This window comes from Symphodus melops (assembly GCF_947650265.1).
Source record: "Symphodus melops genome assembly, chromosome: 3".
Lineage (NCBI taxonomy): Eukaryota > Metazoa > Chordata > Actinopteri > Labriformes > Labridae > Symphodus > Symphodus melops.
Genome location: NC_136693.1, coordinates 15,159,470 through 15,182,655, shown reverse-complemented (window position 1 = coordinate 15,182,655; position 23,186 = coordinate 15,159,470). Strand labels below are relative to the sequence as shown.

The window sequence follows — 23,186 nt, the reverse complement described above, 5'->3', positions numbered from 1 at the left end:
CAGGACAGAACATTTAAAGGCTGAAAGTAGATTGGAGCAACTGAACCAGTATATAAGTTAGGTTTTGTTTTCTCCGTTGATACATATCAAACAACTTAATGTACAGCACTTTGGTCTGCCTTGGCTGTTATAAATGTGCTATATAAATAGAGTTGACTTGAAACAACAAAAAAAGCTGTTATATGAAGAAAATAATCTCCAAATGTATGATAGAATGAACATCAATGTTTACATTCTCACCCTCCATACATAGATAAGATTTCATTGAAATTTATTTTAAGTGAAAGAAATATTATCTGGTTGAAATAAAACAGTGTCTTACTTGGAGCTTAGTACATTCACTGCTTCAAAATACCAAATGATAACATTTAAAAGGGATTGAAATATATACTTATTTTGCACCTTGAAACTGTTCCAGCCAGCGGCTCAAAAAATCTTCTGTTAAATAAAATAGACAAATAGTCTGTATGTCTGTCTGAGCATTATTTTTGAGGGGCAGGTGTCAAAATATATATATATATATATATATATATATATATAAAACTATTCCTGTAACAATGAATTATAAATGTCTGGTGAGGCCTCAAAAAAAAAAAAAAAAAGATTTGTAGATGGCTCACAGTGACTAACTGTTGAGTTAATACTTTTGCTTCTAAACATTTAGGTTGATTACACTCCTTGGACTTCATCAGAAAGTGACCTTTGAAGACACTTAATAAAGCTGGTTATCGTGATGGAGTTAAAACAACACCAAAGTGGTATATTGAATTAGAACTGATTGGCTTAAAAGCGTTCATCCTCCACTCTTTTTCATGTTTAGTGCCGGAAATCACCGCTTTCCTGTTGTCTTAATGGCCTTAAACATTTACCTTCCTGTAGCACTGATAGGATTCCTTTGTTTAATGGTGTCTTTTCCCATGGGAATGAATGCAAATCAGGAGTTCAGTGCAAAGTGAGAATTGTCCAGCATTCCCATGTACTGTATACCAACAGGGGCTGAGGGAGTGAGGGAGGGGGTGCAATATTACCTTGTGAGATGGTGTTTACTGTGACCGTAGTGCCACCAAGGCCTGCATCAATGGCACGGATGTGAGAACCACAGCAGTGAAAATGTTGACAAGGCTATAAAAGAACAAAACAGTCCTCTGTTAGTGAGAAAGAACAGGAAAGTAAAATATTTATGAACCATCAACAAAATGTGAGCGTTTGTTTTGAGAGATTTTCACAGTTTAAGGTCAGGGGGCTAAAAGAGAACTTGTTGTGGTTGATTGAAATGATTGAAGAATAGGTACAGCCATAATGTACATCCTGTTTTCTGTATGTTTGGGTTTGCCTGCTGTTTGGGTGAATGCAGAGCAAAAAACCCAGTGCAGGTGACGTTCAACTACTGTATTGCTGTTTCCTGTTAGTTGTTAGGAGGGCGGGGTAAAGGTGTTAAGACGGACACTGGTTGTACTGGCTGTTTTTCATAAACACAGCCTAGCCCAGAGAGGTCCATCTGCTTTGATTTTATTTAGTGATTCCCCCCAGGGGCCCTGAGCTGGAGTGAGAATAACAATACTTGAGCCCATCTGTTCATGTAGAACCAGCCCTGGCTAAATTACCACAAGCTACGAGCGGCTGGCATATGCTGTGGCATAAAGCTACAAGAGGGCATTGTGTGCCAGCTGTTCTGTTGACAAATACTTATCTGGCACTTCTGAAGTCAGCTAGCTAAGCTGGTTTCAAGTTTGACTAAAACTAAACGGTGCAGGTAAGGTGTGGACAGAGCTTCCTGTGGGGTGGATTCTTGTTTAATACATCCCTGGGTATTCTTTTATTAGACACTGTCTAGGGAATTGGGTCACTAGATGTGGATTTAATCTAAGCATATAGGCCAGATGAAGGACTTAAAGCCAACCAAGTGGTCAAAACTGACTATAATTCTTTTCATCCTCCTCGTAGCATTACAATCTGTAATCATATTGTTGTTGTATGTTAACAAGTTGGTGGATGATCACTGTGACAGAAGCACAAATTAGACTGGATCCTTGTAATCTGACCAGCAGAGAATCAGATCTTTGTCGGGCTGATACGCACCTTAAACATGAAGGGAAAAAAAAAAAAAAAACCACCACAGGGACTTGCTTTTTCAAGGACTTCCTAAAACAGCATCCCAGTTCAAAACAAAGTGGTAATGACATTAATATTGATGTTAAGAAGAAAAAACAAAGAGCCAATAATTATATGTTTCTCAGAAATGTTCAATCCAAGGGTAGAGCACTTTCAACTGCAGGGCTTTTTATCACTTTAGATAAAACATATTGTTTCTATTTTCCTTACAAAACATGTCAAGTTCAAGGTTTGTACTAAACTAAGCAGTCAAAGTAACAAACGATATAGCATGGATCATTTTGTAGTCAGATGAGGAGAATTTTAAATCCCAAAAAGACACGTTGTGTTGTGTCGTGTCTGTATAGGGCTGTCAGCATTTACTAAATAATCACAATTAAAATAATGTATTCTTTTTTGTTGTTGATCGCAATTAATCTCATGCTTTTTATGCCTTTGTGATAAACCTCTGCAGTGTCCTCCTACTGTCACATGGATGGAAAACACGCATTCTTGAATATCTCTCTAATTGACTAATTCATGTAAAATCTAAATCTTAATCTGAAAAGTTTTCCTTTGAATTATGTCAGACCAATTTTTTTTTAAACCAAATGAATAAATGTTGTTGTTTTTATTAATCAGTTGTACCAAGCCATGCTGGAGCTCAATTCTACATCAATTCAAGCTAGCTGTCTTTGTTTTATTTCGTCACTTGTCACCTGAGCCCAAGTATATTTTTCTCTTTACTCTTTCACAAATCACGTTTCTACTGCAGTATGCAAATATGTCTTACCTTTGGAATGATTACATTTCAGATGGTGCAATACATATTGTTTACTTGTGGCAAGCTACTGTGCAATACACATTATCTGCTAACATGTCACTTGAATGCAAGTTGTTTGAAGCTGTGTATTCCTGTATGTCTGTGCACTTTAAGGTGAAGCATTTCTAACTTTCTTATAGATTGGTATGACAATAAATGCTTTCTATTCTCTTCTGTCTCTAATACTTTCTTCCTACACTCCATAGTGCCCTCCAGCCACATTGATATTGTTAAATTTCTTTCCAAACCATATTGCATTTATAATAATCATAAATAGTATCCTTACCTTTCTCCTATACCACTCCCAACTCAAGGCTTCAGCAAGATGAGCATCTAAGACGACCCATGATGCTGATGCCCTGTCACACAGTGTACGGCAGACCTGCTGTCACAACACTCACAACATGCCGGGTACCCTTCAAAATAGGCTTTATTTTGTTAACATTGACAGGAACATCACTGACATTAAGTTTCCACCTGTGACATATGTCAACTGTACAGATGCAACAGAAAATAAAAATCCCATCCTCTGTTCTGAGAATTCTCTCACAGAGAACAAGGCTCCAGTCAGTTACAAGCTTCAGCAGTGCAGAAAAAAAGTTCACTCGCACAGGAAGGTCTCCTGTCAGGATCCCTTGGACAGAGGGAACCACCAACAGAGCAAATGGGATCTGCCAACTGGAACTGCGTTTATAAAACCCTCATAAGTTTGTTAATACTCACGACAAAATCCATGATTCAGTTGTGATGCAGAAAAAAGATAATGCTGATGCCAACTTGTGCAGTTTGTTGATTTCATCTAATTATATGTGATATATAAAAAACTAATGCTTTGTCTCAATCCATAACATGATCTTTAGACTTCAGGTACTGTTTAATCAATCAAGGATAAATATTTCTTAATGTTTTTATACATATATATTTGTATGTGGTTACCCAAGGTTCCAATCCTCTCGTCTGCATCCTGTCCTTTAACTCTACACTGTTCAATAGGTCACTATTAACATTCAGTAGTTGCTATGAGACAGCGTAAACTACAATAACTCACTTCATTATACAGTGAAAGAGGACAAGCAGTACCCAGGTCAGAATCATCAGCCCTGACTCATTTTCTTTAAAAAAGGATGACACAGGAGTTTGTAATATGATTAGGATATAATAAATAATAATATTTGATCACCATTTGTTGTTATCTGTTGTGTGGCTGGAAACATTGCATGTCACATCTTCATGGAAGGCAGCGAGTCAATACTTGCCGTGACGGGCAGAGAAAAAGGCTTTGTAAACATAAGATATAATTTAAATTTAGTCATAGCAGGAGTCTCTAAAAAACATTTAATGTGAAACTCTTAACATCATACCGTCTCTTATTAAAAGGAAACAGCCAGACTATTCCAGTATTTCACCTCATTGACCCTATGAACGCATGGAGTGCTCCACCAAGCAGCTCTACAACAGGAGCCATTGTACAAGTCTCCCTTCATGCATTTATCTGGCATCTAACCTGCATTAGCAATGCAGAGCGTTCTTTACAGCTACAGAAAAGAAGCACATTTGTATTCTGTAACACTAAACTCTGATGTCTCCCAATCTACAAATTAGCACTCCCTCTGGCTTCCAATGTGAGAAAAAAAACAAAAAAAAACAAAGAAGCAAAACCTAAATGTTTCCTGATCGGTCCACTTGGGGATAGAGCCAAAAGTGCAGCATTGGTCGAGCGAGTATGCAGTGGAACGTGAGACTTTTACAATGGCTACATCTGTTTCTGCAACACATGTACTGTATAGACATTGAAACAGCGTGATGGGAAATATGCAAACCAGTTCACAAAGAGCAGAATACTCTGGTCTTAATGCAAATGCACAGTAGGTTGACATCTATACTGTTGATGTAACTACCTGGAGAATCATCTATGCTACTAAGAGTTTTTACACAAGTTTTTAGAACAGTACACACATGTTGGATGAGGATTTTGTGCACTCTGTTGCTTCCTTAATGTCGCATTATGAAAAGCTCCCAACGTTTACAGTGATTAAGAATAGCACAACTCCTCTTTTCCTAAGGTAAATGAGGTGGCCAGGGTCCTCCCACTAGCTCATTTTGTTTCTGTTGCATGTCTGTTGGCGTGGTGAAGCGAATATACCCTCCCTTGCATCTTTTACCCCCTTCCTCCCTGAACAGGGAGTGAACCTTCATAAGGCCTACCTTTGCTTCATCAGCCAACACCGATGCTCAGCTGTGAGACACAGGGAAGCTACATAGGACTATACATGAAGAACACAACACTTCAACTAATGCACAGTGCAAATAGGCTTCTCCCTCCCTTCTCTTCCATCTCTCCACCCTCTGGAGAAGAGCAGGCATAGAGGAGAGGTGGAGTAGGGGGTTAACTCCGGACAGCACCCCCTGCTTGCTGGCAGCCTTTCTTCTTTCAGTTTATTTTTCATTTTTGGTCTTTCTGGGAATCTCCTGCCGTGGGAGAAGGGGAGGAGGTGTGGCTGAGGGACAGGGATGGAAGGGTTGAGGGGTTGGGGAGAGGAGGATTCTACTTGTACAGGCTCATGGTTGGGCTCTGGTACATGCACATGTAGGCGTCGCACAGCAGGCGTCGGGCCTGGCCCTGGATGCTCTTAGGATCGAGGGCGTGCAGCTCCTCCGGGGTCATTTTCAGGTAGGCCTCCACCTCCGGACAAGGAGACACCTGGGGGATGTTGAAACCATTCTGCCCTCCTGCAAAGACACATGAGCAATCATTCAATCTACATGTTTATGTATTAGCAAAGCCATATTAACAACATAATCACAGCTTTTTGTGCATTTATGGTTCAAAGCTTCTGACCAAAATAAACACATGACTGTAAAGCTGTTTCAAATTACGTCTGGTGTGGTTATTACACAAAGCATGAGAAACAGTTAGCTGAATTTCGATTGGTTGATCAACATAAAATAATGACAAGCAGTCGTGATGATGGAATGAACATGTTATTTAAAAAGGAACAATGCAAAACATTGTCTCAAGTACTTTTAGGTTTTTAAAGTGACTTCAGGTTATTTCAAATGGCAAATAAATGGTCGACTAATTCCAGAAAACTAACTGATCAAAAAAACTAAATAAAGAAACCAGGAAATAATCTTTATAATGTTGAATATTTGGATCTTTAAGTATCTCTTATTATAATACCATCTGTGGCACTGAATCAACTTCTCTGGACTTGACTTCAGTTTGATGTCATAACTAACACAGCATTAGAAGCCAATGACACCTACCATCACGGTCTGCCATGCTGTCGAAGAAGAGCCAGGCAGAATCTGCACTGCCGTACTTGACAAAGGCCACATAGTGACTGGTTTCGATGCACAGCACAGCGAACAGCTCCATCCTCTGGCGGGGATAACTGCCCGGCCGCCCCATCCCTTCTTGCAGCTCCTTAGGGACAGACAGTTTGCCGTGCCGATGAGTTTTTCTCCTCGGGTGGAGATGGACCTAAAATCAGTACAAGCAGGACAACACTGTATCACAGACTGTTTATGGAATTTGTCTTCAAAGATTAAGGAATGTAATTTAATTATTATATACATTCATATACATGCATATTTGAAACTCAGTGTTGGACTTTATTTCCAAATGGGGATATAGAATTAAGTTCAACCGTGTTTCTGTACATGTTCTGGGAGATTAAAAGAAACGAACATGTCTTAAAACCTACTTTCAAATCAACTCTCCTGCTACAGAACTGCTGCTCTGAAACAGTTTCATTCCTTTGGCGTTGGCGCCACCAAGTGGCTGGTTCAGACTTAGGTTTCCCAGCTAAGTTTTAGTTGGACTTGTGTTGCAATAATACCCTCTGTTGTTTACCTGGGTATTGCACTTTTCACAGAACTGTTTGATCTTGCCAGCTGTAATGTCCCCGTCCTCATAACAGTCTCGACACTCGTAGAGAGCCAGGCCTCCACAGATTCGACACTCCCTCGGTGCTGGATAGTAAAAACACAAGCTTATATTTTGGCGGACGCACAACATGAAAGTATAGTTCTTTTAAAATGTCAAGAGTACGTTTGAAAGGAAGAAAGTCTCCAAAATGCCACAAAGATCTGAATCAAGTCTGATAAACAAGAAAACATGCAGGGAATTGTTTTTTCTTTCGCTTCAACTCACTGTCTTCAAGAAGGTCTGTGATGTCTAACTCTAGTGAGGGGAAAATCTTGTTGAACATTTTGAAGTCCTTGCCGAAGCGGGGCATTTGGATGATAAGGCAGGAGGGAGCCTGGGAAGGTTATACAAGCAAAACAGAGAAAGAAAACTTGTGTCAGCGAGGCAGTATAGAAACACCAGCTTATCTCAGAGAACACAGGAACCTGAGACCTATGGACAAATACTTCTTACAAAGCTCAAAGAAGTTAACAGCTTAGTGAAACGTTATGAAACTGTATCTGGTAATTCAAGGACAAAAATAATATAAATAAAGTACAATAAAGTATAAACTGCAAGGAACTCTTAACTTAAGACTGTACTTTGAGTTCAACATTTCTTATTTGAAGGAAGTGTTTAGTCAACAGATCCTGATCCAGAAATTGTAATAGTTGGGTTTGTTGTGGATTTAGAAGAGAAAGTCCTGTTTAATAGCCGACTACTTTATTTGTGTCTCTGTGGGGTTGGTCCTTCTGGCAGCTGGCTGGACATGTGGGACAGAAGAAGACCCCTGTTTCCACTCTGCCTATACATGTCTATAACATGCCCACTATCATTCACAAACTATATAAGTATACGAACAGAGCTGTATAGTATACTTTATTCCGACTGCTAATTATTGTATGAAAACTAACGGGGGCAATGCCAAATATTTTCTAACTGATGAGTTTTTTCACTCCAATCCATTTTGTCAACAAACTCACATACCGTTAGATAACCAAAAAAGGAGAGATTTTTAGTAAGGTGTAACACAGAACGTGTTGAGATAGGCGCCTTTGGTGCTCCAACACGTGAACTGTCTAGCGCTTTAACTGCCTGGAGCAGTGCAAACTCATCAGGGATGAAAAACTACAGGGGGGGGGGTGGGGGGGGGTTTGGGGTTTGGAAATGTTTTTCTTTTTAAATATCAGCTTTAAAATGTGAATTTACAGATGACTGTAGCATTCAGAAGCAGCACAAACAATAAGAAAAACACAATTGCTTGTTGATATTTCTTTTCAATGTTTGATAAAGCCATGATGCTCCTAACCTCGAGTCCCTTTGAAGACTTTGAAGAACAGGGCTTACCATGTTCCACTCATGGGCAGTGAGAACAAAACTATACAGTCATCACGTATGACAATATATGTGTATCTTCTATAATAAAATGTGTAACATTATCAATATATGAACCCTATGTTTTGCTCCTGCTGATTCTCATAAAGTTTAATTCCCTCTGGGCCACCTTATTAAATGTGTTGACCAGCTGACACTTCAATTCTGTCTGAGATAATAATGAACCACAAAGCTGTATAAAGTTACCTTCAAGCTAGCACGTTTGTCAAAAGTTTACTTATGGCTACCAAAAAGTGAATATGACCAGACATGTTTAACAGAAAAGCTGGCTTGAAATCTTTCTGCAGTGTTCTCACAGAAAAATAACTCCATGCACGCGATGAACATGGGTGAAGTTTTCGCAGCATCATAAAAAAGAAGCTTGGGCAACGGCCAAACGAAGCTTAAAAAACATATGTCCACGATGTGAATTAGATTCATGACAGCTGGCGTTGCAGGTAGTGAGTTGTTAGTGTGCAGGTGGTACACGGGGCTGTGTTCTGCTCCCTGACGACCGAGGTCTCTGTTTACAAACCGCTCACACGGTTCCTGCCGTTATGTTACATTACGTGGAAGGTTCATTTCACAAAACAAAATTCAATGACTTTTTCAAAACTTTAAAGAATGTTTAATAATGAATTTCTAGGCCTGGAATATTTGATTTAAAAATTCCATGAGTTTTCCAGGTTTTCCATGACCGTGGGAACCCTGGAGCTGGGAAATATTGTGCCAAACAAGCCTACATCAAAATCACAACTCTTACATCAAAATCAGTTCAGGCTCATGTTTTATAACGACAAGATGAATCCAAACAAAAGTCACCTCTGCAAACTTGAGGTCGCTGTTGATGAAGGACCACTCCAGGAGCTGCTGGATGGTAGGAACTCCCACCTTGTCCTTTTTGTCCATGAAAATCTGGTAAAAGTAACAGTCCTGGACCTTCTGACCTGCTGACCTGCAAAACACAAATAATATTTTAAGCAATATTTGGATTTGTATTCTAAAAAAAACTTTAGGACACTCTAAATGTGATCATAACTAATGTATTTGAAGGAACACCAACTGTAAATATAAGTTTAAAATCAATACCTACCAGAATATGTTTAATAAAATAGAGACACCAGGAGGGAATAACTCAGTCTGCATGTGTTATAAAAGCAGTACAGAGCATACTGATGAACAGCCAGTTTAAAAGAAACATCTGAAATGAACACTTTCTGAACATATGCATCATGTTCCCGTTTGAGTTAAAAGACAGACTTTCATCTGTGAGCTAGCTTCATGTTTCAGCTTAGACATGTTCTATGTCCCGGCTTAAAAACTCAACGCTTTGTCTCAGGGTGAAAAACGAGAATGTGTGAGTTGTTTGTTTTCCCAAATATAGAACTGCAAAAAGAATACTGAATGAAAACATCTATCTTTAACTCTAGTTATTTGATGAACAGAAGCTTCTTAAGGAACAGACATAACGAGAGGGGAGTTTTAATAAAGTGACCAGAAAAACCTCTCACAGTTTAACCACACCGTCTGCGATTTCAATTCCCATCTCAAAACGGTAGCAGAAGTGAAACCTTAAGCGTCTGTGCCAATCTACAGACTTTGAGCTTTGAGTCATATTTCCACTGTCTGCGAAGCAAATCAATAAAAGACATTTATGGATGGTGAATTGAATGTAATAACGCTAACGATTCAGCCACATCTTCTGCTCAGTAAAGGAGAGCAACTAGAAAATCACAAGACGTCAATGTTAGAGTTTTCAGTCCAAACAAAGGTGTGCTTAGAAGAAGCTAAAGATGCAGGTGAGTTATGACTCACCTTAGCTTGAGCAAAGGGTCCACCCGCAGAATGTGATGGAAAAGGATATTAAGGAACTCCTCGGGATCTGCATAACAAATGTGCTCCCGTGAGACGTGCTGTAGCTTTTCAATGACATAATGAATGCTAATCGCACACAGACACAATAACGACAAAGTTCATAGCATTAAAGTGTAAACCATGTTAGGTTACTGATTCCTTCTGTTTTTCGTGACTTGAAGCGGCAGCTAAAACTTCACACTTTCTATTGAGCTGACTGTGTCCTTAACAAGTTTCACTTCATTTTAAAAATAAATAAATAAAAGTAATATCGATGTCTTTAGAAATCAGATACCTTGAGAGGACTTGGAATATAAAAAAAGTTAGAAAAATAATATCAACAAACTAGAGAGAACAGTGAAACATTTTCACTGCACCGCTGTTAAAAGACAAAATAGTTTCTCACTGTCACGGTCCTACCTTTTTCTTCAGAGGTAAACCCAGAGGCAGCTTCTACTTTCTCCAGTATTCTCCTTAACTTCATCACTTTAGTGGCACAAACATACCCATGTCTGCAGGGCAAAGAAGAAGACAATAAATACATATCTGATGCTACATTCAGGGTTCAATGAAGGGAATTATAAACTCAGAAATAAAACCAGACTATAGTCAGATGGCTCTGTTATGAAATATCTGAAGTCAAAGCAGGTTTCAGCTCCTGTTCAAACAGAAACAGAAGACTTACATGCGCAGTGGGTTGACTATCTCTGTGCGTAAAAGCTCTTGGGTCTCTCGGTAATACTCCACATCAGTCTTTGATCGGGGTCTCAGTAAAACTGTGTCCAGTACTGAGCTGAAGGAGAAAAGACTGCAGAACACAGAATACAAGTAGTATGTGTCTTTTATGGGAGTGATACAACTGAAATGATGATGACCCATGATCGAGACAACATAATGACATTTTTTAAGTTACATTTTTGTTAACATGTAGTTGATTCAGAAAATGCTCTCAATGGAAAGATCTTCTCCTGGATTTTCTGTTGAATACTTTCTCCGCTGAAAGTGTTTTTTTTATTTTTTTTTATTTTTACATTATTCTTTGAAAGGTAAATTTAAGCCAAATTGCAAAACTGATCGAATTGTAATCAAAGCGTTTCCTGTTCTTCAGTGAAGTAAAATATTTTTTTTGAATGGCCCTTCGGCAGAGTTGGTAGAAATAACAGATCCACTATCCACTAGCTTGCTCACGGCAGGAGTACAACCTGTCAGTGGGAAAAGTCACAACAGTTTACTAACAAGCTTCTGCCTCTGGGCAAACACAGCGCTGCTCGCCGAGGAAGCCCCATGCAGCCAATCGATGTGACTAAAGTCTACAGAGTGAATAAAACAGCATAAACTGCTAGACCGAAAGAAATACCCACCAGAAGAGGGTAGAATCCAAGTAGCAGGAGTTGTAATGACCCTGGATGCCTTTCTTTTTTCCCACCATGACATCCAGACCATCGTTTTCCGTGCGGGGAGGAGTGTTTTCATGTACGACCTCACTAAGGTAACCCCCAAAAGCTGCAAAAACACCAACAGAAAAAGCACTAACACAACGTCGTTGAGACAATAGTGACTTTTGTTACTGTGATGAATCCTTCCATCTTCTGACTCACCGATGGAGTTGCATCGTTCAATGGGGTTGGACGAGTGATGCAGGGACGGGAAGCGGGAGTCAGGCCGGCAACACTTGAGCTTCACAAACAGAGCTTTTTTGGGTGGGCAGGTGAAGTATCGAGTACCTTTAAAGGTGCCATCAGTGCAACCAGGGCACTCTTCCTCCTGAAAAGAGTCAAACGGCGTGATACAATTATTGCCCAGTACTGCTAGTTTGTACGTTGAAGAAGTGTGAGCTTTAAATGATTTGACCTGTTGTACTTAATATAAAATAAAACGATGGGGATACTTTTTAACAGGAAACGGTCAACATTTTCTAAACACTCGCATTTGCTTTTTTTTTGTGGTCCAAGTGACTTCCTTGTGTCTTTTCTCACTATCAGGTTGCTAGGAAACTAGAAGAGAAATGAGGGTGTGACAGTGCCTGGTTAAGAAATATTACAGCAGAAAACTACGGGTGAAAACAAACAGTCAATGAAAGGTTTACATTTACAGCCTTTATATGAAGCTATGTTACCGACCTCAGCTTTATATCACACAGGCAGATAGTAAAGTGGTTCAGATATTGTCGTCTGACTGTCGTTAGCAAGAATGTAAATTTGCTTACAAAGTTAACCAGAAGAAACTCCATGTCAGTTAAATAATAAACTATTCAACAATGCCAATTTCAAATAAAGCCATGTAATGCTCCTGTACGGAGTTTGAAATTGGTTGTGAAACAATCTGAAATTAATATTGATGTCTCTGTAATATTCCCTATAAAAGCAAACGAGTCCCTAAGTAAGAAGACAGATGATTTATATACATCAGATTTAATCAGAGAAATAGCCGTTTTAAAGAGTGTGCATTTCACAGAAAAAGTTCAAACCTTGAATAAAGAGGACTTTATTCTTTTCTTAAAAAAGGTCCACCAGCCTCTGTAACTGATAATGTGTGCTAAAGGATGTTGCTGTGTTTTCTCACCAGCTCCAGCCCCGCCAAAGGCTCCAGCAGGCCGGGAGGTAGACCCACCCAGCGAATGACTCCACACAGAGGGGGGTTTTCCTTTACTTCTACCAGTGAGCCCACCTCGAGACCAGGCTGTCCCCGAGGAGGCGTGGGAGGCTGTGGTGAGAGAGGAGCAGCAGGTGACGTGGGCTCAGGCTGCTCTCCCATCACCGACTGGACAGAGAGAGAGAGGGGCCCATGACTCATGCTGTCGATGGGCCCGGGCTTTCGGTTCAGGCTGAACGGTAGAGAGTGGAACTTGTTGTCACTGGATAACGAGGCAGAGGGCGGGGCTCTGGAGGGTGGGGAGGATTGGTTGAAGTCAGGGGGCGTGTCTGTGAGGGACTTGGCGGGGTCCTCCCCAACTGCAGGAGAAAAGCCAGAAAACCAAAACCTAATTTAAGGTCCATGTCATATTACACATGCTGTCTTTCCTACAGAGATATCAGTGTCTTAGAATGAATTAACACCAAACTGAATTTCTCTTGCAGCGTGAGCACTTCAACCACTAGAGGCTAGGAAAAATGTGCATACAGGTGTTGAATGTCCTAAAAAGGTTCCAGTGCACAACGCTTAGATGCAAAAATAATAACAACAATGAGGGAGGGGGGGGGAAAAAAGTCACCACCCAATTCAAGTTATGGGGTCAAAGGTCAAAAGAATTTGAGAAACAAGTGTGCAGATTTCTTTTCCATGTGGTGGTGTTGTGTTATCAACTCCACTTCACCTTTGAGCTTAAACAACTTACCACGTCGTTTCACCTTGAGCACTTCATTCAGTTTATCTATAGAATCAAATGAACCATTATCAGAGATTTGATCACTCACACGTCGTCTCATTGAGGCAGGTTTCCGCACAAAGTGCTGAGTTGAAAAAGAAAACACATACTTCAAAACTCTAAAAACCTCCTTAAAAGTCATGATTTTTCTCAAGTGGGAGGACTGCGTTCTCATGCACGAGTTAATTTTCAAATTGTGGGCTAACCAAACTTGATCGTCTTTGGAGGACCCTCGTATTAAGAGAAACCCACAGTATCATAGTGTAAAAACTGCCACCCAATATAAGAATCCAACAGAGAATCATTCCGGGTGTATCGTGAAAGTTGAGTGATCAGTCTTTGCGAAGGCTAGGTCTTAGGCCACACGTTAGCGTCCTCAAAAGGTTTTACATTTCTGTGAAGCTTTCAGGAGCACACAAACATTAAAGCACAAAACAGGAACTTTACAGAAGTGACAGGTCCCGTTTATAAATCTCATCACACTGTAACCCGACGCAGTCAAGAGGAAGGTTTTTCTTTATATCAGGACAACATCTTCAATCTTTCATACACTGAACGGCAGCCTCACAGCTATACGTATACGATGCATTCTTTTTTCTATCTAACTCATGCGTGTACTATAGTGTGTGAATTTTGCCGCTAATTTTAGATAAATCGTTCAATTCTTATATCCTGTTGTTATCAATCTTGCAACTCAGAGTTTGAAATGGCTTCGGAAAGACAGAGTGAACTCTTGAATTGGGGGCATTCACCTTTAAGCTTTATTAATCACACTTGAACTCCTCATTAACTGCGAGAACTGGAGGAGTCAGGAGTGTTGATGATGTTGTAACAGAAACAAAAGCACCGTAATAGAAAAAAGAAAAACACACAGAGTGGAAAGTGACCCTGAGAAACACAAAAATGATTACACATTCACAGGATGAGCACGCAGTTGTGAATAAGCCGTCAGCCTTTTACAACTGACCGCTCTTCATTTATGCATGAGTTCTGAATTACTACAGCAGCCATTCAAACGTTCAGTTTGTACATGTGTATTTTAATTTCACAGCTTGAGTGGTTACAAATGAAACAGGAAAAAGAATATTGCATTAAAATAGAGAAGGAACAGAAAGGTTATAATGGGATTCATAAGGCCCAATAAATGCTTCACAACTGGCTTGTAATGGTGATGTTATGTGCATGTCACTTCCCTCATAAAAAAGACGAAGTTAAGTTGTGCCCCGAAAGAAGAAATACCAAACAATGAGTCCATGTGCTGACTGAATCAATCAGTCCTGACGCACAAAAGGCTTTTACTAAATCTTTGCACTGCAAATTCAATTCCACAGTATTCATCCGTGGCATTAACTGCCTGTGCAGCCATGAATAGACACTCGCCAGGTAAGATGTTATTTGCAGCACTGAGCATTATTAAAAGCCTTAGGGCGACACCGATAGCGCCATGCAGGTGGAATTTGACACTAAAATGGTGATGAAGGACGAGACTGGTGGAGAAGTCTTCACAGCAAGTTACTGCAACAAACCACGTGACTTTCTTTGTTTGTCCGCACAACATGTTCGAGCTACATTTCTACTGAAGTCTGCTAAATCACAACAACTGGTGTCATCCTCTTAATGAAGAATTGAAGGGGCTTTTTTGTTCCTGAATACTGGAACGACAGCAGAATTACTACATACAGGAAATGTTTTTTCAGTAGAAGCCATTCCCTTCAAAAAGGAGGACAAAATAGTCCTCATTATAGAAGTGTACTCTAATTATAAGGCACAATATCAGACTCCTGATAAAAAAAAAAGCATTTATGCGATCGATATGGAATACAAATGAATCAAAAACACCAACTGTGATCGAAGCTAACCCTTTCTGTTTTTGTCATGGTCTATTTTTATATACTGTATCACACCTACAGAAGAAGGAGAAAAACAAATCACACGCTGTTTACTTTCTGTACACAAAGTAGTAAACAACTGTTTTGTGGATGTAATGAGCTTTACGTCAATTAAAGGCGCAAAGTTTAAGATGCCCCGTTTCACGACGAAACGTACACAAGTCTTTGAAGGGAGCAAGTCATAAGGACTCCCTGCTTCAGTCCAATAAACAGCTACACTTGACCTCCTGTGGAACTTGCTGGAAACTATTTCTGTACAAAGGTCAGATGAGTTGTGTTTGGTGCTTTTTCTTCCAGCAAAATGCCGCTGTCTCAGCACCATCGCTATGTTTAGTGGATTCTAAAATCGTCTTAGAAAAACTCCCTGATCTATGACTGTACTAACAACAGCAGTAGGTGAAACTACTTCATACAAATGTGAAATATTGTGCCTCATAATGATACCTTATAATAGATGAGAATCACAATAGAACAAATGTGACGGAACTTGTTTATGAGTGAGACGATTACACTTGTGTGTCACAATAATAGGACACGTCACGTCATGACTTTTCGAAAGTGGGAGAACTGTGTTCTCATGCACGAGTTCATTCTCAAATTATGGGCGAACCAATCTTGATTGTATGATACCTTTGGAGGACCCTCGTATTAAGAGAAACCCACAGTACCATAGCATAAAGAAGAAGAAAAGCTGTCCCCCTGATCCTGCCAATGTTAGTAAATCAAAAAACGATAAAGCCCTTATTAAAGTGTGCTTCAGCAAAACCGATTAATGTGTGGCTTGTTGTAGACAGGAACTTGCTGGTAAGATGACTGGCATCCCGTAATTACCCGTGTTTTACCTTCATCAATGTACCATGTGCTTTTGGATTTGGACTGGGCTGGGGGGTCAACAGAGCTGCCATTTAAAGTATAGTAAAATTCAGACTTGCTTCTACTGCCACACTGATGATCTAGTCCTGGAAATAACAAAAGTACATGAAGAACAGAAACACAGAGGTAAGCAACATGTGTAAGTGTGTGTGTGTGTGTGTGTGTGTGTGTGTGTGTGTGTGTGTGTGTGTGTGTGTGCGTGTGTGTGACTGAGAGCATGTTTGGTCCCTTATTTCAGTAACAGACCAAGTGAGGACTAAAAGGGAACAAATGTACAAACTCAGAAAAACGTAAAGACAGAAAAAAAAAAAAAAACAAGAGTACCAAAATATTCCATTTACATTGAATCAATGCAGCTGTGACGGGAATTAAACATGACCTCTGTTGTTATTATCATCTTTAAAGGGGCTTTCCACCGACAGTGTTGTATTCATCAATTTGCTTGACAAAATCCTGAGCAGTTTGACCCGAGCTGGTTCACTCGGTGGCTCTCTAAAACAAACAAAAAGCTTGTTTCGGGAATTGACCCCAGAAACAGCTACAACTGCAGGATTAGAAATAGTGAAACCAGAACCAGACAACCAGACAATTTAGGATGGAAGGCCCCCTTTAAGAATCCTCCTCGCCCCACAGTTTGTATCATGGCAGCAGTGCAGTACCTTTGCTCTTTGGTTTGCTTTGGCCAGAGGACGACTTGTCACTGCTGGTGCCTCTGGGGGCAAAACTGTGCTTTTGCAGCCTTTGGTCCTGCATCGAAAGCTCTGCACAGCCCAGAAATACATCCACGTTAGAGGCACAACACCCCTATTAGCATTTAAAGGTAATGAGCGCTGAATGTCCCCAATGCATGCTGAAGACAGACTCAGTCAGTATGATTTATCATTTCTCTCTGCGACGCCTTCACACAACTGAATATCATTGGATTAGTCTGAGAAGTTTCTTTTCGCTTCATTAGCTGCACAAAACGAGTTTACTGTGGGACACTACACTAGCTTAAGTTAAAAAAAAAAAAACCAACATGCTACAGCCAGGAGAGTAATGAACAATCCCACAAAGATTGAACAGAATACGATATTTACAAGGCGTACAGTATGATAATGAAGAACTAGTTACTCAACCTTAAATTGTTAACTCTATGTCATATCACTTTCCACACGACGGTGCAGCATCACAAGCATGGCAAACTGAACTGATTAATAACTCAGTCGAGTTGTGTGATGGATAAAGTAGCTCTACCTCGCAACACACAGACACAACGCATGCTCATGTTTCCTTTAAAGTCAAATCTGAAAATGACGATGTTCCCAATGTTCCACATATTCCACCCGCATGATGAATAGTAAGTGGCAGCAGTCATACACATAAACAAATCATTTTGCCAATGTGGAGAACAAAGAGCCTGAGTATGTCACTTGACTTTCAAAAACAAGTGAGCCATTGACACAAAAGGCTCTCTGTTTCCCGCTGCAGGCAAAACACAAACTCGGGACGCCCAGAAAGAGCTCAGAGCTGCTCCGAGAGGGACAGCTAATCGATTTTTAGCAAACACACCCATACCAGCTGACTCACCTGGCATTATGTCACAGATGGGGACGAGTCGGGTGTGCTCCAAACTGGCAAAATTACACAGCAGCTTCCCATCAAACACACCATCCCAGTCCCCGATTGGATTGTCCTGAAAGAGTTGGACACATGAGAACCTCAGGAACCTTGCCGCCGTCGTTCATCTCTGTGGAAGTGGTTAAGGTGGTCGCCACGTTTTTTGTCTTCCGTCTCTCTTCCTGAAGATTGTCTAAAAGCTCTTTCTTTAAATGATGTCTGAGCGCTGAACCTCTGTTTTGTGTCTCATCTGGATCCAAAGTGCTCAGCTCATCCTCTTTAAATAAACCACAGATCTTCCATCTCCAATCCTTCCACCTGAAAGCTCTACAATCTGTGCGAGACAACCACACTATTCTCCTTTTTTTGTTTTTTTTGTTGTTTTTTTGTTTTTCTGTTTGAATTCAGGTTTTCTGCCCAGGCAGGATAATCTGAGATAAGTGTGAAGCCACTGCCACTAGCTAGAGAAGGCAGGGCGAGGCTGGACGCAGAGTGAGGCAGAGCAGCGGGCTCCCCTCAGCTGCTTGCTGGACCCTTGCCACGCTGTTGGGTCATACAGCACTAAGTCTTTACCTCACTCCCCGCGTGACTGCCTTGCCTTTGTGTGGGTGGCTCAGATGCACAGAGTGGGTGCTGCTGCTGCTGCTGCTAACGATCAGCAGTCAAATGCCTCAGTTATGTGTTTCCATCTCTCTCTACAATAGACTACAATACAACTCCCGCCTGACAACAGTAGTCATAGATACAAGAAAATGTGATCCCAGGCAACAAGACCTTTTTTTCCCCCACAAATATACAGGCTGAGAGAGGAAGAAAAAAACAAGAACACACGTAAGTCCTGATTAAAACCTGAGACAAGAACTCTGGAAATGTAAAATGAAAAAAAGGGAATGTCTAACTTTCTGCACGTTGCTGCCCTCTACAGAAGCGGAGCCTCCCTACGCACACATCATCTCACTTGATTAAAAGCAGCCGTCTCATCTGACTGCAAATCAAACGACTGGAAATCTGACGTATTAAACAGCAATTAGGAATGGGCTGACTTTACAAAGCCAAAGATAAATCCCTTTGCTGTGTGACAGCTGAAGTTTAAAACAATGTCGTTGCATCCTCAGACTGGTACCCAAAGCACTGAAACTGATTGGTCAAGCGCTGATATATTACTTGCTGACCAATTTTTTTTGTTTTGAAAAAGAAGCAACAATCCATCTCTGGGCAGTTAAAGCACCTTCTCAAGATCACATTGGTTAAATCTCTCGTTCTCTTCTCACTTGTCAAACAACAAAACTGTACAACCCAGTCAACATCTGACGAAATCATTACGTATGTTTGGGCTTGACAAATGTGATGTCTGTTTAAAATGAAATCAAAGTAAACATTTTCTTCCTGGCTTGACTAGGAAACAGCCCCAGCCTGTGACTGGCCTACATTTAAAGCCATTTCCTCTCGATTACATTAAAATTATTGATGGCCAATAATTAAACCTCCAATCACTTTCCTGATTTCTGTGGTTCATCTGTTGTGTGTTTCAAAGCCTCCACACACACCGAGAAAAAGTGCTCTACATAAACAGCAATTTGTAATTTTAAACTCCAGGTTGGGTCTTTATCTTTCTGTTCAAATGACTGAAAGCAGCAGATGGTCCGACATTCTGTGCTTTTGGATGCAGTTTTCTTTTTATAATTATTTTGTGGATTGTTTTTACAACAGACTTATGAACTGTCTGTTTTAATTTCATAACATAGCATTCTAGAGTAACGTATAAATAAATCAACAAATCAGTTCAGGGCTGCACGTGTCTAGCAATAAAGTGGTCAGTACAATAAATATAGCTACTTAGATCCTACCATGTCAACTCCCACATAGTAGCCCAGGCTCTCATTTCCCGGCAGCAGGTCACAAAAAATGATGGTGCCTCTCTCTGGTCCGTCCCTGGTCTGTACAAGAACCCTGGAGTTGATTTCCAAAGGAGGGTAGTCCTGGTCATCTTCCACCAAATTAACATGATCCACCTCCAACTCGCCCAAAGCTTCGTCATCATCATCCTCCCAGAGTTCAAGCTTGTCCAGGGCCACGAACACGCCGCACTCATCCTCACAGCGAAAAAGCTGACGGCCCTGGTAGGAGCCCTCAGTGAAGCCCTGGCCTCGACCTTCCTCCTGGTGGGAGGAAGTAAAGACAAGATGAAAGGAGGAGTGTAGAAAGTGAGTCAGAATAGAAGCTAAGGGATGGGCGACTTATTGTCATAACCAGTGGTGCAAGTGGCGAGGCAGCTTGTTCAGCATTCATCAGAGGAGAGGAGAGAAGTGAGAGCATTTGATCCATTACTGCAGCAGATATTAGACTTGACTAAGTGGGATGATAAATACATTTAAATGTGTAAGTAAAAACACTGTGTGTACTCTAAGAAAACCACACTGGAAGTCTTAAAGTACCTTTATAATATTTCAGGCATCCAGCAGCAAAAAGACACAGACAGCTTCATTTGGTAAAGGACAAAAATAAGACTGAATGTTTGAGCTCCATCCACCTACTCAGGAAGACAACAGCTGGACTCAGTAGAATCAAATCATTGTTCTGCAATAACCAACCCATTATATGTTGGTGATTGTTGTAATGTGCACAGAGTGCATAATAAACGGCCTGATAAATATCAGATGAACTGTAGTGCTCGAAGGAACAGAAGTTTAAATATTGTTATTATCTATACAGCCTTTGCCTCGAGGTAAACATGGCGGCTTCCTTTGAGCCTTTCATAAACAAACTTTAGTTTATAGGCAATATTTCACAAAGTTGAGAAGAGGCAGAAATTGATTATAAAATAAACATTTTGAACTCAAATATTGAAAGATAAACACACAAAAATATACCTGGTTTAATCCTGCTTTCCAAATGTTGATAACATTGTGAATTAAAGGTACAGGATCTTTCATTCTCATAGCAGATGTGACAAAGAGTCTTTTTTCCCCCAACTTTAGGACCAATGCCTTGTGCTTTAAATAAACTCAACAATAAGCTCAAGAACAGAAAGCAAGAAAGTGTACTTGAATAGGCAAGACACGTTTATTTGGAAGCAGTCAAGATCTGGAAGAGTATTTGTATTCCAGCAAATACTTGTTTACCTTTCATTTTCACTGCCATGAGAGCTCTCACTTATTAGGGCCAATGGTAGCAGACATTGTCTTACTTCCTGTCCTAAATAATGGAGACCACAAGGATTTTGTGATTTTATTCCTGGACTGTTGGTCTGTAGGCACAGCTGACAAATGTGACTTGGTTCAAGCGTAATCACTTGGTGTCAGAATGCTCTCAAGAACCAGTTTGTGGTTTCAGTGAACTGAAAGTAACATGTACAAACCATGTAGGACAAAGTGTTCTTTCTTACCTGCTGGTCTACAAAGACTCCTGCTATTATTAGTAATTACACAAACTACCCAAGTAACGCTCTCCAAATAATATATTTTTTTAAAAAAGCACACAAGTTCTCACCAGCAGCTCGACTCCAAACCAGATTCCAGACAGGGCTCTGTCAGGGAGCAGTGAGCCTTTGAAGCGGACCACACCAGGTAAAGGTTCATCCCCTGAGCGCAGCTGCACGCGCACCTTGGAACCACAGTCAATATCACGGACGCGCTCTAGACGTGATTTGTTGCAGAGCAGGGCATAGCGCTCTTCACAGTTGGTGATGGGGAACAGCAGCTCAGCCAGTTTCTCATCCAGCTCCAGCACGTCTCGCTCATCCAGACTCAGCACGACGTTGGTCTGGTCCAGGATGCGTAAACTCTTCTTGCCCTTGCAGGGGGGTAGGGTTCGTCCCAGATTGTTACGTTCCTGGCAGGCCTGACCAAGACTACCACGAGGGATCCTCAGGGTCTTCTGGGGAGGCTTCTCCACTGTACACTCCTTTATGACCATATAGAAGCGCCAGTCCTCCCTGAATCCCCCACTGGGCTTCTCCTGGCTCCACAGAACAGAGCTCATGGCTGCATGCTAGGCAGGAGGTCCAACATCAAGGCGGGCTTGACCTCTGGTCTGTGGAAACAATAATATATGGCAAGCATTCAAAAATGAATTAAAGGACAATAAGAAACATACATTCACTTACTTATGTACACAGATTGAAAGCAAGAAGTCAAGCACACGGCTGTTCTGTCTAAAAGTAGACTGGCCTTAACTATTTGAGATAATTTCATTAATCAGTTGTAAAGGGATTTACCAAGAGCCATATTCAAATAAGAAACTGCACAGCTTGAGGAAATATTAGGTAAAACAGCTTTTGACTGCATTCAGGTGAATACAACTCTGATATGGGAAATCAAATGAACATCCAATATATATGATTACTAATATATTGACAAATAAAAACATCTTATCAAGTGTGCTTGATGGTGGCGTTGAATCTAAAAGATCAGCTATGTCTTGCCTTTATTTTTGCCCAGTCATCCCCTGTTTTGAGAAGGAGACGATCACCTTTTTGTTACTGATTTGAATATCCTATAAATAGATTGTAAGCAGGCAGTTGACTGTAAGAGTCAGATACGAGACTTTTGGATTTCCCCTGATGACACCTCTGATGTGATGATGATCAACCAACCCAGCACAGTCTAGCGCACCTTTACACCAAATCCATCATTTATTAAAAACCATGGCTGACGAGGCTCTTCTAAAATACCTATATGGGTATTATTTATTTCTATACCGTCAGTATTTAAAAAAGCAGAATCGCAGGATTTTTTTTTTCAACCAAGGCTTGAGCCGGCTTAGAAATAACAGGAAATGAAGAGCATGAACCGGACGACATCGGTGACTTGATCTGACATACACAGCGTGTTTTCTTAGTGGTAACAACCACATACATGATGACAGCTTTGTTGTGTTATTAGTGGTTATCAGTAACATGAGAAGCAGCGGGGTGTCATCACACTGTCAGTCTAAGGCCCTTTAAGGAAGGGAAGATGCTAACATACCGTCAGCTCAAACCAAACAAACAGTCCTATACGTTAAATACCACCCATATAAATGACTTACCTTTGATAAGCGTCAATTCGGAAAGAGGCCACGAGGGACTGTCATTTCAAATATCCATGTCAATTGGACACAGGCTTCTGAATACAAGCTCAGTTCCTCCCGTATTAACCTCTGATTAGCTCAATGGCTAGCTAATGCTAGCGTCCAAACCAGCCAGTATCACGCTAAAGTTAGCCTAACGAGCTGAACGATAGCCAAAGGCTGGCAGAGGACTGCCATCCTCTTCACTGAACTATCCGCATGTAAACACAAGTAATTTCTCCGAGGAAAATACCTGAAAAAATTCAGTGTATCGCTACAGTTATGAGATATATATTATTTACAGGAGACGACCTCGCGGAAGTTAATGTGTGACGTAATAATACTCTGCATTCGGCATTG

At 40.6% G+C, this 23,186-nt stretch overlaps 1 protein-coding gene across 4 annotated transcripts; it reads right to left on the bottom strand.

Annotated features, from left to right (window-relative positions):
• Positions 1–3,326: 3,326 nt before the first annotated feature.
• Positions 3,327–23,186, bottom strand: cyld (cylindromatosis (turban tumor syndrome)). 4 transcript variants are annotated; one of them, XM_079339327.1, is made up of 17 exons: positions 22,806–23,186; positions 21,267–21,804; positions 19,625–19,936; positions 17,748–17,853; positions 16,838–16,939; positions 16,148–16,264; positions 12,615–13,003; positions 11,651–11,816; positions 11,414–11,555; positions 10,738–10,860; positions 10,473–10,564; positions 10,014–10,080; positions 9,021–9,153; positions 7,071–7,179; positions 6,771–6,889; positions 6,182–6,398; positions 3,327–5,644 (listed from the first exon to the last, which is right to left on the bottom strand). In XM_079339327.1, exons 2-17 carry the CDS (start codon positions 21,756–21,758, stop codon positions 5,460–5,462), a joined length of 2,871 nt encoding a protein of 956 aa, XP_079195453.1. In that variant the 5' UTR covers positions 21,759–21,804; positions 22,806–23,186; the 3' UTR covers positions 3,327–5,459. The 4 variants fall into 4 exon arrangements, with proteins under 4 accessions (XP_079195453.1, XP_079195455.1, XP_079195454.1 ...); XM_079339329.1 differs by lacking the exon at positions 16,148–16,264; XM_079339328.1 differs by lacking the exon at positions 16,838–16,939.